This window comes from Triticum dicoccoides, chromosome 4A (assembly GCF_002162155.2).
Source record: "Triticum dicoccoides isolate Atlit2015 ecotype Zavitan chromosome 4A, WEW_v2.0, whole genome shotgun sequence".
NCBI lineage: Eukaryota > Viridiplantae > Streptophyta > Magnoliopsida > Poales > Poaceae > Triticum > Triticum dicoccoides.
The window spans coordinates 647,087,495-647,104,475 of record NC_041386.1 but is presented as its reverse complement, the minus strand read 5'-3'; the positions used below and the strand labels follow the sequence as shown (position 1 = coordinate 647,104,475).

Genomic DNA, 16,981 nt, shown 5'->3' with positions numbered 1-16,981 from the left:
GTGGGGGATCGGATCAGTTACTCAAAAAAAAAAAGTGGGGGATCGGATCTCCGAACCGGAACTCTGTCCCTCTCTGTCTCCACCCCGTGCCGGCCGGCGAGGTCCCCCTCTCCCTCCGGCCGCCTCGCCCCTCCGCCCCCGTCGCGTCTCGGTTCCACGGGCGCCGCGGCCGCCGGCCTCCGACGCCATGGGGTTCCTCGAGGACTTCCAGGCCAGTGAGTGCTCCTCCCTGCCTCCGCTGCCAACTAACCTAATAACCTAACCTAACCCTCGCCGCCTGCGCTAGGGCACGGACGTCGCGGCTCCGCCCACCGTGCAACATCGACGTTCGTGAATATCACACGGTTTCTGGATGATGCGTTGCTAGTGAATTACTGCTGGTCCAACGCCTCCACGGTTTCTAGATGCGTTGTTCATGCCATGCCAACTGAACCTGTTCATGACTAAAGCTGTGTGCAGGGTACTGATTATTCATTTTACTATTAATTGTTGAAGTGTTGCTGACGTATAAATGGATAATCTGTTGCGCGTGCCCCCTTGAACGATTTGCTGTACTTTCCACTGAAAAAATTAGGCGCACGCCTAGGCGCTGGGCGGAGACAAAACGCCTAGCGCTTAAGCGTGCCCTTTGGTCAAAAAACCGCAAGGCGGAGACAAAATGCTCGCTCTGCGCCTAGCGCTTTTTAAAACCTTGGTATTTTGTACTCTATGTTAGAGCGGGTCGAAACGATTAGTTTCCTTACGTGTTGATGCTAGTATACAATGCCATGGCTATAGCGTAGTATGAACTTGCTAGTTTTGTCCAGGGACTTCATGAGTGACCCTACCTTTTGTGCCATGTGAACTTTTTAATAGTTCTCGACTGAATTTTCCTTGTGGCATTCTCATGTTTCTTTGGACTTATCAATAGTCCTCACCTGTATTACTGTTGGTAATCTGTCTCATGTTTCTTTCCACTTATCAACGGATTAGAACCTAAAGGTTATAGTTGGAATATTAGACATGGGAGAACGATTGTTTTCCAATGGAATACATAATGTTCTAGCCTTATATTGGCGTATTTTCCTGATTCAACTTGTCTCTTAAATTTTAAATGTATTGCTGTGATGCATTTTTGCACATCAATGCATGCATACATATGGAACATGCTTGGTTTGATGCCAAAATTTGGCATGCCAATTTTTAGGATTGGCCCAAATGCGTCCATATAGCCATATGGCCTGTCTGGCCGCACACGTGGGCTTTGTCAGAGGAAGGAGCCCACACACCAGAACCACTAGGTTGCGTGGTGAGGTGAGGAGACTATATGTAGAAGGGGATCAGATCTCCAGTCTGGACCTCTGTTTACCCTAATCCCTCCCCATGTCGGCCGGTGAGATCCCCGCTTCCTCTGCTCCCGGCGCGCCTCAGTTCCATGTACTGGCGGAGCTGCCATGGCCGCATCCACCGGACGCCGACGATGATTACTTCCTCGAGAAATTCCAAGCCTGTGAGTGCTGTTCCTCCGCTCCTGGCTAACCTAACCCTCGCCGCCAGGGCACAAGCACCACCATGCGCAAAATCTTGTCCTGTGATGTATCATTACCCATGAATTAGTCCCCAGTTTCCGGATGCGTCCGCTAGCTATATGTGTACTAATTATTCAGTTTTCAATTCATGAAGTGTTACAAATCTGTAATTCGTCATGTGTGCCTCCTTTAACACTTGCTTTATTTTGAACTATATGTTAAAAGGAGGTGAAACGAACGATTAGTTTCATTACTTTTTGATGTTAGTGTACAATGCCATGGCTATAACGTAGATTATAGATCTGAACTCAAATGTTTCTTTGGACTTATCTATAGTTCTCGACTCTGTTTTTCTTGTTGGTATTATCATTTTCTTTGGATTTGTGATAGTTCTCGACTGTGTTCCCACTCTCATCTTTCTTTGCACTTATCGACGGATTGGAACCTAAAATTTATAGTTGGAATATTGGACATGGGAGAGTGATTGTTTTGTAATCGAAGACGAAGGTTCTAGCCTTAAATTAGTATTGTGTTTTCTTGATTTAACTTATATCTTCAAATTGTAAATTTATCACTGTGATGTATTTCTGCACATCAATGCATGCATACATATGATATCCTGTTTGATTGCTGTCAGGTGTTGAAACATTGCCAGCTATGCTGCACAAGAACTATTCATTAATGCGAGAGCTCGATAAAAGCTTGCAAGGTATGCAAAATTCTGAATTCCCTATTGTATTTTGCCACTGCAAACTGATTCATTTGCTTCATCTTCTCCGAATGTGCATCTGTCAACTGACCCAAACTCTTCATCTTCTCTCTATGTGAATTGAGAACTTAACTTGAGCACAACGAAGGGCTTGTTAAAGTCCCAGATGCACAGATTATATTGTTATATGTCTAGCTTGTGACTGCAATACTGTGTTCTTTGTGATTACTGTTGTGCACTACTTCTTTTCAAGCCAATAGGACCATGCAACAAAAGTAAGTAGTAAAACTTGCAGGATTGCAGATAGTTCTGCAATTGATAGCATTTACTACTTGCAAGTCTGTCAATTTAAATATCATCTTCACTGGTTAGGATTCACTTGCCAAACTTGATGAATATTTGTTTTATTTTATCTAGGTTGTGCCATGGCATGTTAACCTGCAAATGTCCGGAAAATGAATCTTTCTACATAATAGCAAGCCATATACATGATATATCCAGATTTGTCACTATGTTAGCTATTTACTCCCTCTGCTTTTCTTTAGATATATTTTTAGGGTGTGTTCAGTCAACTTTAAAATTTGGCTACTGATATGCACAAAATTGTTTGGATTTGCCATGTGCAAATGTTGTTTTAGACGCCGTAAAAAATAGTTCCACTCTTTATATTTTAAAGAAAGGAAGGGGAGCCCTGGCGCAGCGGTAAAGCTGTTGCCTTGTGACCATGAGGTCACGGGTTCGAGTCCTGGAAACAGCCTCTTGCAGAAATGTAGGGAAAGGTTGCGTACTATAGACCCAAAGTGGTCGGACCCTTCCCCGGACCCTGCGCAAGCGGGAGCTGCGTGCACCGGGCTGCCCCTTTATATTTTAAAGAAAGTTTACTAACATGTAAAATAGACAAGGTAATGGTCAAAGGCATATATACAGGAGAGCATGTTGATGTGTGAGTTAAAAAAGAGTGGAGCTAGTATGTTGTTGCAGTAAGTGTAATAATGTGAACCAGCTTAATTTCTCTTAACTGACATGCAATCTTTGTTGAACTAAAGTTCTTTGGCTTCCTCTCCCCTCTCCCTGATTAGGTGTGCAGCTGGAAAATGAGCAGCGATGTCAACAAGAAATAGAGGACATTAAGCATGGACTTGAATCTGGAAGTATTACAACATATGAGCCAGCAAAACTTAAATTTTCTGATGAGGCAATCGAGGAGCAGAAACATTGTGTTAGGATTGCTGATGAGAAGGTGGCTTTAGCCACACAAACGTATGACCTGGTAAAAGTTTCTCAGTTCATTCACCATATGAGATACCTACGAATGGTTTTGATATTATCATTGATCCTCTTTTCTTTTCTTTTTTTATGTAAAAAAATGTTTGGCATGTTTTTTATTGATAAGGAAATTATCAATTTGTGGCATTTTTTCCCTCCACCCAACTGACAATAAAGTCATGCCACTTTCTATATCTTAATATTCCAAGCAGAACATATCTGCCATCGTACCTGCCTGACATAATGTTTTAATTATAATTGTCATTTGTCGAGAAATTTACATGTGCAGTTAATGTCTTACTAGGTTGTGCTGTGTAAGCATGTCGCATGACATTGCTCAGTGTTCCTGAGTTGTGCATATGCGGGTTTTTTATTTTGCTGATTTATAAATGTGATATAGGTCGACGCTCATATCCAACAGCTTGATCAATACATGAGGAAGCTTGAAGAACTTCGACTAGGTATTGTAGTGCCGATTGCATGACACTGCAGTTGCCTTACATGTTTCTCTTACTGTGCTTGTGTGCCACTTGTTTTGGCGAACAGAAAAGGAGGCAGCTGCAGCTGCGGCAGATACAGCTGTTGCTGCTACTTCAGCTGCTCCTGCTGGCGCTGGTAGCTTAAGGTCCGCAGCTGCTGATCCTGCTCCAAAAACTGGAAGAGCTGGCGAAAGAAATAGAGGAGGGCGGAAGAAGTATGTTTTGCATCTGAGTAGAATCAAGAACCAAGGCATTTGTATTTTTCTCATTGTAACAGCACAACTCTCTTTTGCAGGGCTAAGGTGCCCACGGAGATGCCCACAGAGATCCCCATAGAGCAGCCAGCTATAGATTTAGAATTGCCTGTCGATCCTAATGAACCGACGTACTGCTTCTGCAACCAAGTCAGCTACGGTGAGATGGTCGCGTGCGACAACCCTGATGTAAGTAAACATTCTCCTCATTTCACATGTCCTTCCTGAGCTCCGTGCACCGGTGCTTGGTTTTAAAGCGCGCCTGTGCTTCTTTTGCAGTGCAAGATAGAGTGGTTCCACTTTGGATGCGTGGGATTGAAAGAGCAGCCGAGGGGGAAGTGGTATTGCCTGAGTTGCAGCGCATTCCAAAAGAAGCGCAAGGGCAGGTGAGATGCATATGGTCCTCGTGCTAGGAGGTAGGTGCTCGGTCGTCCGTGGTCGTCCGATTCCGTTGTGCTGAGCGGCGCCTAGTTTGTCCGGGAAGCAACTGTTGGATGTAGCTTGAGTGATCTTGCACATGTTGTGACAATCTTGATGAGTGTTGTACATGTGTGGCCCCGTTTAGAACATGGGAATTTCTTCTTTTTGTGTGGGAGATGAACTGGGGACTGAAATGATTGCAATATTCTGACTGTTTGTTATGTTGTCAGCGGCTAGGAGAACCGTTGTGCAAATGCGGCTATGTGCGTGTGGAAACAAACCTAGTTCAGTAGGTGCCCTGATAGTCATGAAAGTCAAGCTGCTTCGAAGCTGTGTTGCCTTAGTTCCTACTACTAGATTCTCGACGATCTATCCTTCTGTATGTGGGTTTCATTTCCAAATTCCAACCACATACGAAGTATCATATACACCTAGCAACACTTTCATGGCGATGTTTGCAAAGCTAAAATTTGTATTAATTTTGCAAGTTATCAAATCAATAAAATGGGTTCAAAATACTTTGCCCTTTTGGGTCATAATCTGAACATCATATTAAATATTAGAATGAAAATAAGGGCCTCTTTGGATTGCAGGAATTGGTGTGGGTGTGGGGGGAGGTTATGAATGGATTTCATATACATATTTAGTATAGTTCTAGTTCTTTCATTCAAAGTGCTTCCGTACAGAAAGAAATTGAATTCAAATTCTCCAACCAAAAAAATTCCTAGATTTTACCTCAGACAAGCTTAGCAAGTTAATCAAGCTGGATCGCAAATTACATGAGTCGAGTGAAGTTTTGATATGAACTTATTATTTACCGGGTTTAGCCAAAGTAGCTCTTTAGAGCATCTACAACTGGAGCCCTCATAGCTGCTCAATCGTCCGGGGAGGCATCCTGGCCGCACAAACAACGCCCCGGGGATTTCGATAGATATTTAATGTAGTTCTAATTCTTTGATTCAAAGGGCTTTCGTACCGAAAAAAATGAATTCAAATTCTCAAACCAAAAATTTTTCTAGACTTTACCTTGGACAAGCTTAGCAAGTTAATCAAGCTGGATCGCAAATTACATGAGTCGATTGAAGTTTTGATATGAACTTGTTATATAACGGGTTTGGCCAAAGTAGCTCTTTAGAGCATCTACAACTGGAGCCCTCATAGCTGCCCAAACGCCCGGGGAGGCATCCTGGCTGCTGGCCGGACGCAAAATTGCCATCCAACCACGGACCACACAACCAACCAAAATGGATGGGTTGTCCGGCAACCCCTATATACAGCCGGGCAGATATGGGGAGGCCTGGAGGTGTCCGCCACGTCGAAACAGCCGGCTATGGCCTACGCCGTTGCCATGGCCAGGTCTGGCAACAACTCTAACAGGAGACTAATTCCATGGGCTGGGATGACCTCGTGAAGGACTCCGGCTCCAGTAGCGATGTGTTGGACGACAACGAGCTCCCGCTCCGCATCGCCATCCCGCGGTCGCAGCTGGACACCTGCGGGAGCTCGAGCTCCGCGGTGTCTTCCACCAGCTCCTCCCAACCCCGTCATGTCAATGCGGTCCAGCAGGCTCGCCCGTCCCGCTCTGCACTGCTCCAAATCCGGAGCAGGGCGGCCCTCCCCCCCTCCCCTTTCTTCGGCACCAGCTCCTCCCGGGCAGCGTTGGGTGCTCGTGCCCATGCCTCCCGCGTGAATGCCGAAGTCGAAGGCTAGGGTCGCCTGCCGCGAGCAGCAACGGGCCTTGGCGGAGGCCGACTCTTCTCACTAGCACGCCCGCTCCATCCCCGTCGACACAAAGGAGCAGCTCCTCCATGAGGTCATGCATCGTTCGCTGACCACGAAGGAGACCGATGCTAGGCGCTCCAGCTCGGGCTCAAAACTTTAGAGCGCCTCGCGAGGGAGGAAGAGGTCTCCAAGGACAAACGGGCCCGACACGTGAAGGAGCAGGCATGCGCCATCCGCCGCCTCTTCAACTACATCTTAGCGGCGGCAGAAAGGGGCATCACCAGCACGGACGATGACGATCCTCCCGCCGCGGACGCATACATGGAAGAGATGCACCTTCGCTCCCGTGACTGCAAGGGCAAGGGCTCGGCCAAGAAATGGTGATCTCCACCTCACCTCCTCCTCTAGTTAATTTAGCTTGTATCTAGTAATCTATCCGGCAAAAGATTGTGTCTTTTGGGTCTGATAAACTATGTTGGATGAACTATGCCCGAGGTGAACCATGTCTTTTGAGTTCGATCGTGTTGTATATATTTCTCGTTCGATCTATTGGCTCGTTGATGATCTATGTTTGCATGTTTATATGGATTTGGATGCGGGCATATAAGACTACGTATTGTGGATAATGAGAAATGAGGACGGCCTGATCACTGTGAGCGGGCGCGTCCGAACGCGTTTGGGCGTATAGGGCCTCATATTAGGGTGGTTGTAGATGCTCTTATCTAGCTAGTTGTACTAGCTCGTTGTCTAAACAAGTTTTTTTTAACAAATACCACTTTATTTAATTGAAATATTAGCTACATCGTCTATTAAGGGGTGTACAATTTCACTTGTAGATTCCTCAAACCAATCATAACTCGAAGATAATCTAGCTAACCTAGCAAACTCATGAGCAAATTTATTAGCTACCCTATTACAATGCTCAATTCTAGTGATAGGAAAATCACAAGCAATGTAAAAATCACAAGCAATGAGCAAATTATCAAAAACTGCCGCCGGTATTCCCGCCGAGCGTCCTCCATTCTTCATAGTCTCAATGACTTTCAAGTTATCAAAATTAATAACAAGGCGATTACACCCCGCGATTTGCACCAGTGACAAGCCGAATAGCAACGCTAAAGTTTCAGCAGAAGACATCAACACACCAGTCAAATTTTCAGTTCCACTAGCAATGGATTTCCCACTAACGTCCCTAAGAACAGCATCGGGTGACCCTCTAAGTAAGTCTTCATCAAAAGAAGCATCAATTAAGTTTAACAAAACCCAAATGCGGCCGGGTCCAACTCCCTTTCTTCATGATAGCCTTAGGGGAATTAGTGATAACATAGTTTGCTGCCAAAGCACAAATCCCCATAGTAATCTGATTAACATTTTGGGTGCTTTTTTATGGACTATTTTACGTTTTTCCAATGACAAGTACCAAGAGGTGATGGCGATCACCTCATGGACATTATGAATACCCAAAATAGATAGCTCATGATTTGGAATATGGAAATAAAACTCAAGAACAGCTTCATCAGCGCGGTCAACTTCACAAGCCCTTGTCTAAAGAAGTTAATTGAGCTAGCTCAGCTCGGCTCGAATTCCCCCCTAGTCCCGAAAGCCATCTTATGCTTCCAAGCTCATTTTGAGCTCGGGATGAACAGTAAAACCTGAAGAAGAAAATGAAAAAAAATCAAGGTGAAAACATGGAGAAAAGGCTGCATGCGCACAAAATTTTATCTTGAAAAGACACTCATGGAAGTCGTGGCGAAATGAACAAAATCGGTGCTCCAAAATGTCTTCGTAAACAACACTTTTGGAGCATCAATTTGTGTTTTTATTTTTCACGACTTTTAAGAATGTGATTTCTAGATGAAATTATGTGAGCACGTAAAACTTTTGTCTTTATTGAAATATTTTTTCGACTTTTTCTGATTTTACTGTTCGCCGAGCTCGACTCATTTGAGCTCGAGCTCAAAAACTCCGCTTGCCTCTGGTCCGATGGACCGATCCTCTTCTCGTTATCTTCTTTCGAAACGGGCCTTCCTCTCATTTTCACCTACTGCCGACTGCCGACTGCTCCGTGTAGCGTACACAGCCGCCCATGCCCGTCTAGGCAACAAGAACGCGGGCGATGATAATGTCCCCATCCCATTCGGCCTTGGAAAGCTCGGCGCCTGTTCCTTCCGCCATCGTCTCGGGCCGCGATCGCGCGGGTCCCCCTTCTTCCTCCACTCCACTCCCAGTCCCCCACGCCCAGGGAGCTGCTGGGTCTCCGGGCCTCGTAAAAGGCTGCCTCTGCCTCTGCCTCTGCTCTGCGCTGCGCTGCCGGCGGCCGCGGCACGGTGGGGAGGAAGCAGCCGAACCCCCGCGCGGAAGGCGGTCAGGACCATGGCCGAAAAAGGCGAACAGCAACAGGACACGGCGCAAACGCCGCCCGCGCGTGGAGGCCGCGGCCCGCGGGCGACGACGACGACGATGATGGGCAACGCGAGCTCCTTTCCTTGTTGCCGCCTCGTCGTTCACGCAGCATCCATCATCCTGATGGAAGCGTGACCACTTGCCTCCTGACGCCGGCCGGCGTGTACGGCGGCGTCCGGAACCCCCCGACTGGTCTCTGTGATACTCGAGAGCTACGTGCGTGCGTGCGTACAAGCGAGGGCGCTACTCTACAAAGCAGCCGGTGAGCGCGAGGTGAGGCGTCTCCTTCGGGGGCAAAGAAGGCGTACTCATACGAATCCGATCAACCAAATACGGCGTCTTCCTCCTCCTGGAAGACACTGAGCGCACCGATAAGTACTGTACATTGCAAATAGGTACTATCAATACCCTTGTGAAAATAAAAGGTACTGTACGTACTATCAATAGTACTACTGCTTTTTTACATCAGAAAAATGAGAGCACTGTACATCCTTTTTCCTCACACGGAGAGAGCAGCATGTCCTAACTTTTTAAACAACGTCTTAAATTCGTGCACTGATGGACAGTGTGTTGCAATACATCATAGAGATAGATAAATGTTAGAGTAGATTAGACCATGATTTACATGCCTACATTAAACTAGTGCGATTTCATAAAAATAGTATTTTAATTTCATTGTAACTTATCGACTTATAAGAAGAACAACAATTCGGCAAGTGAAATATGAGGTGGCCCGGGTTTTTTTTTTTTTTTTGGAACGCGGTACAGGCGCGCAAACGCTCATATATATGCACATACACTCGTTCCTATGAACGCACGCACACACACCCTATCCTTATGAACACCCCCGAGAGACCGAGCTGGCACATCATCTTGAGATTGATGAAGTCGTCACAGATGTCTTTCGTAGTCGACGGGACATCTCCTTCCACTGAACACACATCGACCGGAAAATGCGAGCGCCAACATCTAAGTCTGAGACTTAAACTCTGGTGGACAAAGGATGCCATTCTCCTTCTAACCTCAAACCAGATGCTGGTTCACAAGAGATGGACCAGTTGAGACGGTTTTTAGAAGAAGATGAAAGATGAATAAACAGGAAAAGAAATGGGAGGGTGGAAAATTAAAACCATGATTGAAGGAAGGATGGGTAGACGCCAAAACCTTTTTATTTTTTAATTCAATTTTTGAATTGTACCGCACATCGCATTTTGTAATGCTGACATGGTGAGTTTTTACGAACCAACCGTGGTTGGATGGTTAAGAAAACAGCGGAGGAGACGTTCCCGTCAACTACAAGGCGTCTACGCTGACTTTGTAAAATCTCAAAATGACGTGCCGGCTCAGTCTCTGGAAGGTGCTCATAGAGGTATGATGTGCGTGTGTGCGTTTATAGGGATAAGTGTATACACGTTTGTACTGTGTTAAAGAAAAAACACACTGTGAGTTTTTTTTTGTTGAGGGGGAGTTTTTGTTTTCTTTTTATTTATGTGATGGAGCTGCCACCTTTTGATTCACCTCCGATCTTCCTCCTCCTCCTCTCGGCGCCGTTAATCCAACAACCAACCCCTCCCCCCCTCGCTGTCTCCCCTCTCCTATCCGCTACGATACAAAAGCTCAAGAACCCACGCACGCGCGCTCCCCCACCCACCCCACCACGCCTCGCTCGCTCGCTCTCCCCCTCCCTCCCCACGCACCGCACCGCCGGTGGGGCACGGTTGCCGCCGACCGGACGCCGCCGTCGACCGCTCCACACTGCCGAACCGGTACGCACGCCCTCGCCCGCCCTCTGCACCTCTCGCCTCGCTGGCTCCTCCTCCCTGGCACGCTTGATCCGGCCGGCCCCTCCGCGGGCGCGCTGCTCGCCGTCGCGGAATTGCGGCGGAATTGGCGCCAAGGAGGGGACGGTGGGATCTCGCTGGCCGTCGCCGTCCCGCCCCCTTCTCGTCTCGTCTCGTCTCGACCTCCTTTTTTACTGCCTTTTCCGCGCTGTTGCTCCTACTATTCCCGGCCACGAGCGGCAGGGCAGGGCAGGGCACGCCCGCAGCCGCACGGCCTCCTCCTCGGCGTTCAAATTCTCTCCTCCTTCCCCACAGTTTTAGCTCCGGCGTCAGCTTTTAATCCGCCCAAAATCTCCGGCCTCTGTTTGCTCGCTTGCTTTTGATTTTATTTTTTAAAAAATTGTTACATGTCACGGTTTCTCGTATTTCCTGACTCATTTTCACTTCTGCTCCGCTTCTTCTTCTTCTCCAGGCACACTGGCCGTAATAGAGGCGATTTTCGCCGCAGCTAGCTGTCGCCGCTGCTGGTGCTGGTGGCGGTGGGTTGGAGGAATAAAGAAATGATCAATCTGTTCGACTTGAGCGCTGGAGCCAGCGCCAGGGTCGCCGCCAGAGATGGTAAGGTCATGCAACGACCCAGCTGACCATGATTTTTTCGGATGCATGATTGGTTAACTCTCCGATGATTTTTCGCTGGGGGAGAGATGAGATGAGATGGCCTCTTGTATGATTGTTCTTCGGTTAGTGGAAGGTGTCCTAATTATGGATCTCCTCCTTCCTGGCAGGTTCTCCGGTGAGAGGAACGCAGTCGGACCGCAAGGACTACGCCGATCTCAAGTCCACGGTGAGCACATATTTTTCATACTGGTCTTTGTGTTCAGTGTCAAACTGTCAAATCTCAGCTTTTTACAGTCTGCTTATCGCTGCATGATTGATCCATGTGTGGCGCAGGTGACTGGCAGCATGAGGAGGAGCTCGTCGGACAGATCCGGCGGCACGCCCATGAAGACGCTGATTGCGCAGGAGATGGCGAAGGAGGGGGACACAAATCAGAAGAACACTAATGTTATAGCAAGGCTGATGGGCCTCGACGAAGGTGTGGCCTTTCCCAAGCCTGCTCAGCCTTCAAGCAGGAGGAGATCTCCGGAGGGCCACTTATCAACCACGATGGCAAGGGTCAACAACCAAATGTCGTTCGACAAGCATGCAGGCTCTGTTGAAAATGTGGAATATAAGGATGTCTATGAGGTGGGATACCAGCCACAAAGGTGTGAGCATTTGAGCGACGATTCTTCACGCGGAGGGAGGCCACTTGAAGATCATGACAAGAAAAGAATGGATCTCGTCCGGCAGAAGTTTGTTGAAGCAAAGCAGCTAGCCTCGCATGAGAATCTTCTCCAATCGAAAGAATTCCATGATGCTCTGGAGACTTTGAATTCAAACAGGGACTTGTTTCTCAAGTTTCTCGAAGAACCCAACTCACTCTTCGCAAAGCAATCTGGTGAGTTCCATTCTGCGCCAACGTCACCACAAAGGAAGCAAATAACCGTGTTGAAGCCTGCCAGATCAGTGGAGCTGAAGAGCGAAAATGCACTTAAAAGGCAGCAAAACCATGCAGTTCATGGGAGTAGAACAGAGAAAAGCAATCTTTGTAGGAAGCCCAATGCTGGTCATGCCAGAGCAGAAAGGCGTCCACAGCACACTCGGATAGTGGTCTTAAAACCTACCTCCGCAATCACCACAGCAGAGCAGTTTCAACAAAATGGTCATGGTAACTCTGATGATTCTGATGCTCCTGTTGTATCAAGGCATGTGAGTGATGAGATACACTGGTCAGCACACGGCATGTGTCACCAGCATGATGAGTGTTTGCAGGGTGGCATACAGTCAAATATGGTCGGGCGAGATAGATCATACTATGATCGCGCTGAAGAAGGACGCAGTAGCTTCAGTGGCTCGGAGCTTGGAAGCCCAACATCATGCCATTCTTGGGATTACATCTACCGGTTTAGCAATCCTTATTTCGGCTCATCTTTAAGCCATGCTTCTTGCTCTCCTGAGGCACATGTAGCTAGGGAGGGTAAGAAGCATGCCTCTGATAGGTGGCCAAGTGCATCTTCCAATGAGATTATCCGGGAAAAGGTGCCGATGCGAAGGAGCTTGAGCACGCTCGGTGAAATGCTTGCCATGTCTGATATGAAGAAAGAAGATGTTGTTGATCAGGTGGCCACTAATGGCGGCAGCCAGTTGTGTGGCAACGAACAAAGAGTCGCCGTACCATCTAATTGCTCTGTTGATGGTGCGGAAGGAGAAAGCTCCAGCAATAATAACATTTCAAGGTCAAAATCTGTTCCAGTCTCTTCATCAGCCTTTGACAGCCTGCGTTTAGACGCTAGATCTTCAGATTCTCAACATAGAGAAGCCACAGCCCCGAAGGAGGCGGCCAAGCCTAGGAATGGGAAGTCATCTCTCAAGGGAAAGATTTCAAGCTTCTTCTCAATGCGTAGGAAAGCCGGAAAAGAGAAGCTCATCACATCTCCCTCGGGGAGCTTGAATGGCAGAGTTCCTGTGGACAGTGATGTAGTGGTTGGTGTATCACGGTCAGCTTGTACCGGCCTACAAGAGGATGTTGCTTCAGAGAGTTTAGAAGATAAGTATCAGTATGCGACAATAGTACTTCCGGTCAAGGAATCAGAGGCGCTTTCTTCTTCTAAGGTACAGTACTTTCTTTTCTACATTTTTGTTTACCTACTAGATGTAAACATAGATTTTTTAACACATAAATGTGGTAGATTTGTTAACCTGGACGGATAATTTTGCAGGCTCTGATTTCTCTTGAGAAAACACACTCATTTGAGATTCGGAATTCACATTTTGATGAGCCCAGTCCAACATCAGTTCTCGACGCGCTGCTTGAGGATAGGAACGAAAAGTCTGCCAGTTCATCAGAAAGTGCAATTACCGCTAAACAAGGTAACACATTACCATGTCTGTCGTGTGATAATTTTCTGCCAATCTGGCATGTTAACTGTTCTTACCTTTACAGACATAAAACTGCAGGCTATAGTGGTAGGGTGGCAGTAAGTACCAATAAAGTGTACTTAATCTTTGTGGGCAGGCCATAAAAGATAATAAGTATGATTAACTTTTGTGCCTCATAATTAACCATTATTGGCACCACCCTAGGCTTTTATTGTGGAATAAAATTAGGCTATGCCAGTGTCCCTTGTCTGAATCTCAACATTTATCTTGCTTGCAGAACCTTTATCAAGGTGTCTTCCGATCGGATCGGTCGCGCGGACGTTATCATGGGACGAATCCTCCTCTGAAGAAGAGGCCGCGCCGTGCTCTAGCAAAGACGACGATTCCCACGAGCAAGAGCGGTACGAATTCGTCGAGAAGATCCTGTCATCCGCCGGCCTCTGCGCCGAGGCGACCGGCAACGTGTTCGCCCGGTGGCACTCGCTGGACAGCCCTCTGGCTCCAACCGTGCCCGACCAGTTCCTGGAGCGCAAGGTGGAGGACGCGAAATGCAGGGAGCGGCGGTCGGGCCAGAGGCTGCTCATCGACTCCGTCAACGCCGCGCTGCTCGGCATCGGCCAGAGCACGCTCTGGAGCGCGTACCCTTGCACCGCAGGGCCGGTCGTGGCCAGCGTGTCGCGGCGGGACGAGCCGGTGGGCGACGCGGCGTGGAGGCTGGTGAAAGGCTGGCTGGCCGACGGCGAGGCGTGCGACGGGCTGCCGGACAATGTGGGCGTCGCGGCGGCGGACCGGGTCGTCGGCGAGGAGATCGCGGGCAGGGGGTGGTCCGAGATGCTGCGGCTGGAGGTGGACGACATGGCGAGGGAGATATGCGGGGACGTCCTGGGCGAGGCCGTTGAGGAGGCGCTGTCGGAGCTCGCCGGCCGCCGTTGATGGATGGATGCTCCTCCTCCTTTATTTTCTTGCTCTGCTCGTGGGCGGTGGTGTCCACCGGTGGCTTTTATTCCCGATCTGGTGGAGACCGTTTGCTGCGGCCCGGCGCGCGTGTGTGTGTATGCTTGGCTGCCACCTCTTGACTGTCCTGTACCGTGCTCCGGTCAAGTGTGCGTGCGTGCCCACTCCCCTCTCTCTGTCACGCCACATGCCGTTACAGTTGATACATTCTATTCTACAGCAATAATGGTCATGAAATGAATGAATGAACACAGATGCGTTTCAGAATCCTTGCCACAAGTTGTTATCACTTTTTTGTGTAAAGACAGGGGATAAATGGATGCACGAGAGATGATGACAGCTCTGAGGACTCTTTGCAGGTGGGCTTATACATTCACTACTACAGTAGCTCCCAAGCAAGTGCTGCTGTCTGTATTGGTAGTGTATTATGCTAACAAGTGCTGCTGCTGCTACTGTTAACGACTGTGTGATAGCCCATGTGCTTCCTTCCTTGAGAGGCTACAACAGTCCAAGGCACCACCTCTTGTTCCACTTTGTTTACTGCTCACCTTGTCCTCCCTCCACCTACTAGTAGTAGTACTCAACTTGCACCTGCACTGCACTGAATCTGAGAAGGAGGGTGAGTTAAAAATGGCGTGGCAAGCGCCAAAGTGCATTGACATTCCTGGGGAATAACAGCCTTTTCTTCTTCTTCTTGAGGTGATGATGGGCATCCCTGAGTTGTTTTGTGGATCCAACGCCAAAGTGCTTAGCCTCCCAAAGTGCTTAGCTAATTATGCTACTGCTACTACTACTGCCGACTTGTGTTTGTGCCAGCTTTGCAGACGACGATGCAGTGGTCTTTGAGACGAGATGAACTGCGGAGATGATCTGGCTGTCTGCGCGTCCACCTCCGGTCGCTGGACTCCATCCACGCAGGCCATGCATGATGCAGCGGAAGCCACGGAGCTGCCCTCCCTTCCTTCATTGCCGGTCAACTTGCCTGCATCTTTTAGGTGCAACAAGCCGGCAACTAACCATGCATGCACCATCAGTGAGTGGTTAACTGTCTCTCTGCTGCAAAACAAAATAATGGCAGCAAAAAGGTGCAGCGCAACGTGCAGCCCTGGTTATTTTTCTTCTTCGGTTCAGTTAGAAAAAGGCTACGTACTACTTGCTTCGGCGGGCTCGACTCGAGTACTCACTTGCCTTGATCTCAAGGCATCTCCGCTAATTAACTGGCTTACACTTGTCTTCTCTATGCAGCAGGGGACTCTCTCGTCTCTTCTCTCTTGCTTCTTGGAAGCTCGCCTCCTGCCTGGCCCGTTGCTTTCGATGACTAGTGCTGTCACTACCGGAACAGGGCTCTAAGCCGACAGCCAAATATATGCCGACGGCTACCGTCGGCCTTGTCCGAGCTATGCCGACAGCTAGCTCCTGGCCGTCGGCGTACAATGGCCGTCGGGCTATCCACGTCTACGCCGACAGCAGCCGTCGGCTTATCCAAGACTACGCCTACAGCTGCCGTCGGCATATATAGGCCGTCGGCATAGATGCGGGCCCGCCGACAACGGGCATCACGGCCGGCTAACGACGTCAAATCTATGCCGACGGCCGTGACGGGCGGCCGTCGGCATAGATACGGGTGACACGTCATCGATCCAGAGCGCACCGGCCAGGACCTATGCCGACGGCAGCCGTCGGCATATCTGACACGTCATCGATCCGCGGCGCTGTCCATCTGCCCTGGCCGCAGCTATGCCGACGGCATAGTTTTTTTTTCTTTTTTCTTCTTTTTTTCCATATAGTATTATTATTATTATTAAGCATACAGTATGTGTTAATAAGCATACATATAGATTGTGTTAATAAGCATACATATAGTATGTGTTAATAAGCATATAGTATGTTAATAAGCATATAGTATGTGTTAATAACCATACATATAGTTTTTTTCTTTTTCTTCACTGTTTTCTTTATTATTATTATTTAACTAACTTACATACCGTATGTGTTAATAAGCATACATACATTATTTTTCGGTTCTGTACAGAGCGGTGTGACCCCCCTCACGAACGCTGCCGCCGCCGGCTGGCAACTGGAATGGGGAACAGCCGCATCGGGTCTATACGAAGGGGACTTTGCTCCAAGTGTTTATATATATCGGATGACCTACCACAACCGGGTGGTGTTGTGGCATGTCCGAAGAGGCGGCACACATCTCCGGGGCGTGGTCCCCCTAACGGACGGCGCCGCCGCCGGCACCTGAAGGGGGGAAACGGACGCATCGGGTCTACACGGAGGGGATGTAGCTGTCGGTTTGGCCCCGAATGTTGCTCCCAGGTGTCCCTCTGTGCTGACCTGACACAACCGGGTGGAGAGGCCCACTGGTCAAAGCACGTCTGTGGGAAGTCAAAGGGCTAGATCTCGTGGTCAACCGCTCCAGGGTTAGGCGGGACGGGGCCCTGGGGGTAGCAATGCCACTAGAGCGTCGCACCGGCCCTCATACATGCGGGGTGGTGTG

General features: G+C 48.5%; 2 protein-coding genes across 4 annotated transcripts; both read left to right on the top strand.

Annotated features, from left to right (window-relative positions):
- The first annotated feature begins 12 nt into the window (after window positions 1-12).
- LOC119287676 (PHD finger protein ING1-like) lies at window positions 13-4,857 on the top strand. 3 transcript variants are annotated; one of them, XM_037567264.1, is made up of 7 exons: window positions 13-215; window positions 2,146-2,217; window positions 3,297-3,487; window positions 3,884-3,944; window positions 4,030-4,177; window positions 4,258-4,405; window positions 4,496-4,857. In XM_037567264.1, exons 1-7 carry the CDS (start codon window positions 188-190, stop codon window positions 4,604-4,606), a joined length of 759 nt encoding a protein of 252 aa, XP_037423161.1. In that variant the 5' UTR covers window positions 13-187; the 3' UTR covers window positions 4,607-4,857. The 3 variants fall into 3 exon arrangements, with proteins under 3 accessions (XP_037423161.1, XP_037423162.1, XP_037423160.1); XM_037567265.1 differs by lacking the exon at window positions 13-215 and adding an exon at window positions 442-460; XM_037567263.1 differs by lacking the exon at window positions 13-215 and adding an exon at window positions 1,339-1,489.
- Window positions 4,858-10,411: 5,554 nt separating this feature from the next.
- LOC119287674 lies at window positions 10,412-14,747 on the top strand. The gene is made up of 6 exons (XM_037567262.1): window positions 10,412-10,527; window positions 11,015-11,160; window positions 11,328-11,386; window positions 11,494-13,257; window positions 13,365-13,515; window positions 13,802-14,747. The coding sequence occupies exons 2-6, from the start codon at window positions 11,103-11,105 to the stop codon at window positions 14,455-14,457; spliced, it is 2,688 nt and encodes an 895-aa protein (XP_037423159.1). The 5' UTR covers window positions 10,412-10,527; window positions 11,015-11,102; the 3' UTR covers window positions 14,458-14,747.
- The last annotated feature ends 2,234 nt before the right edge of the window (window positions 14,748-16,981 follow it).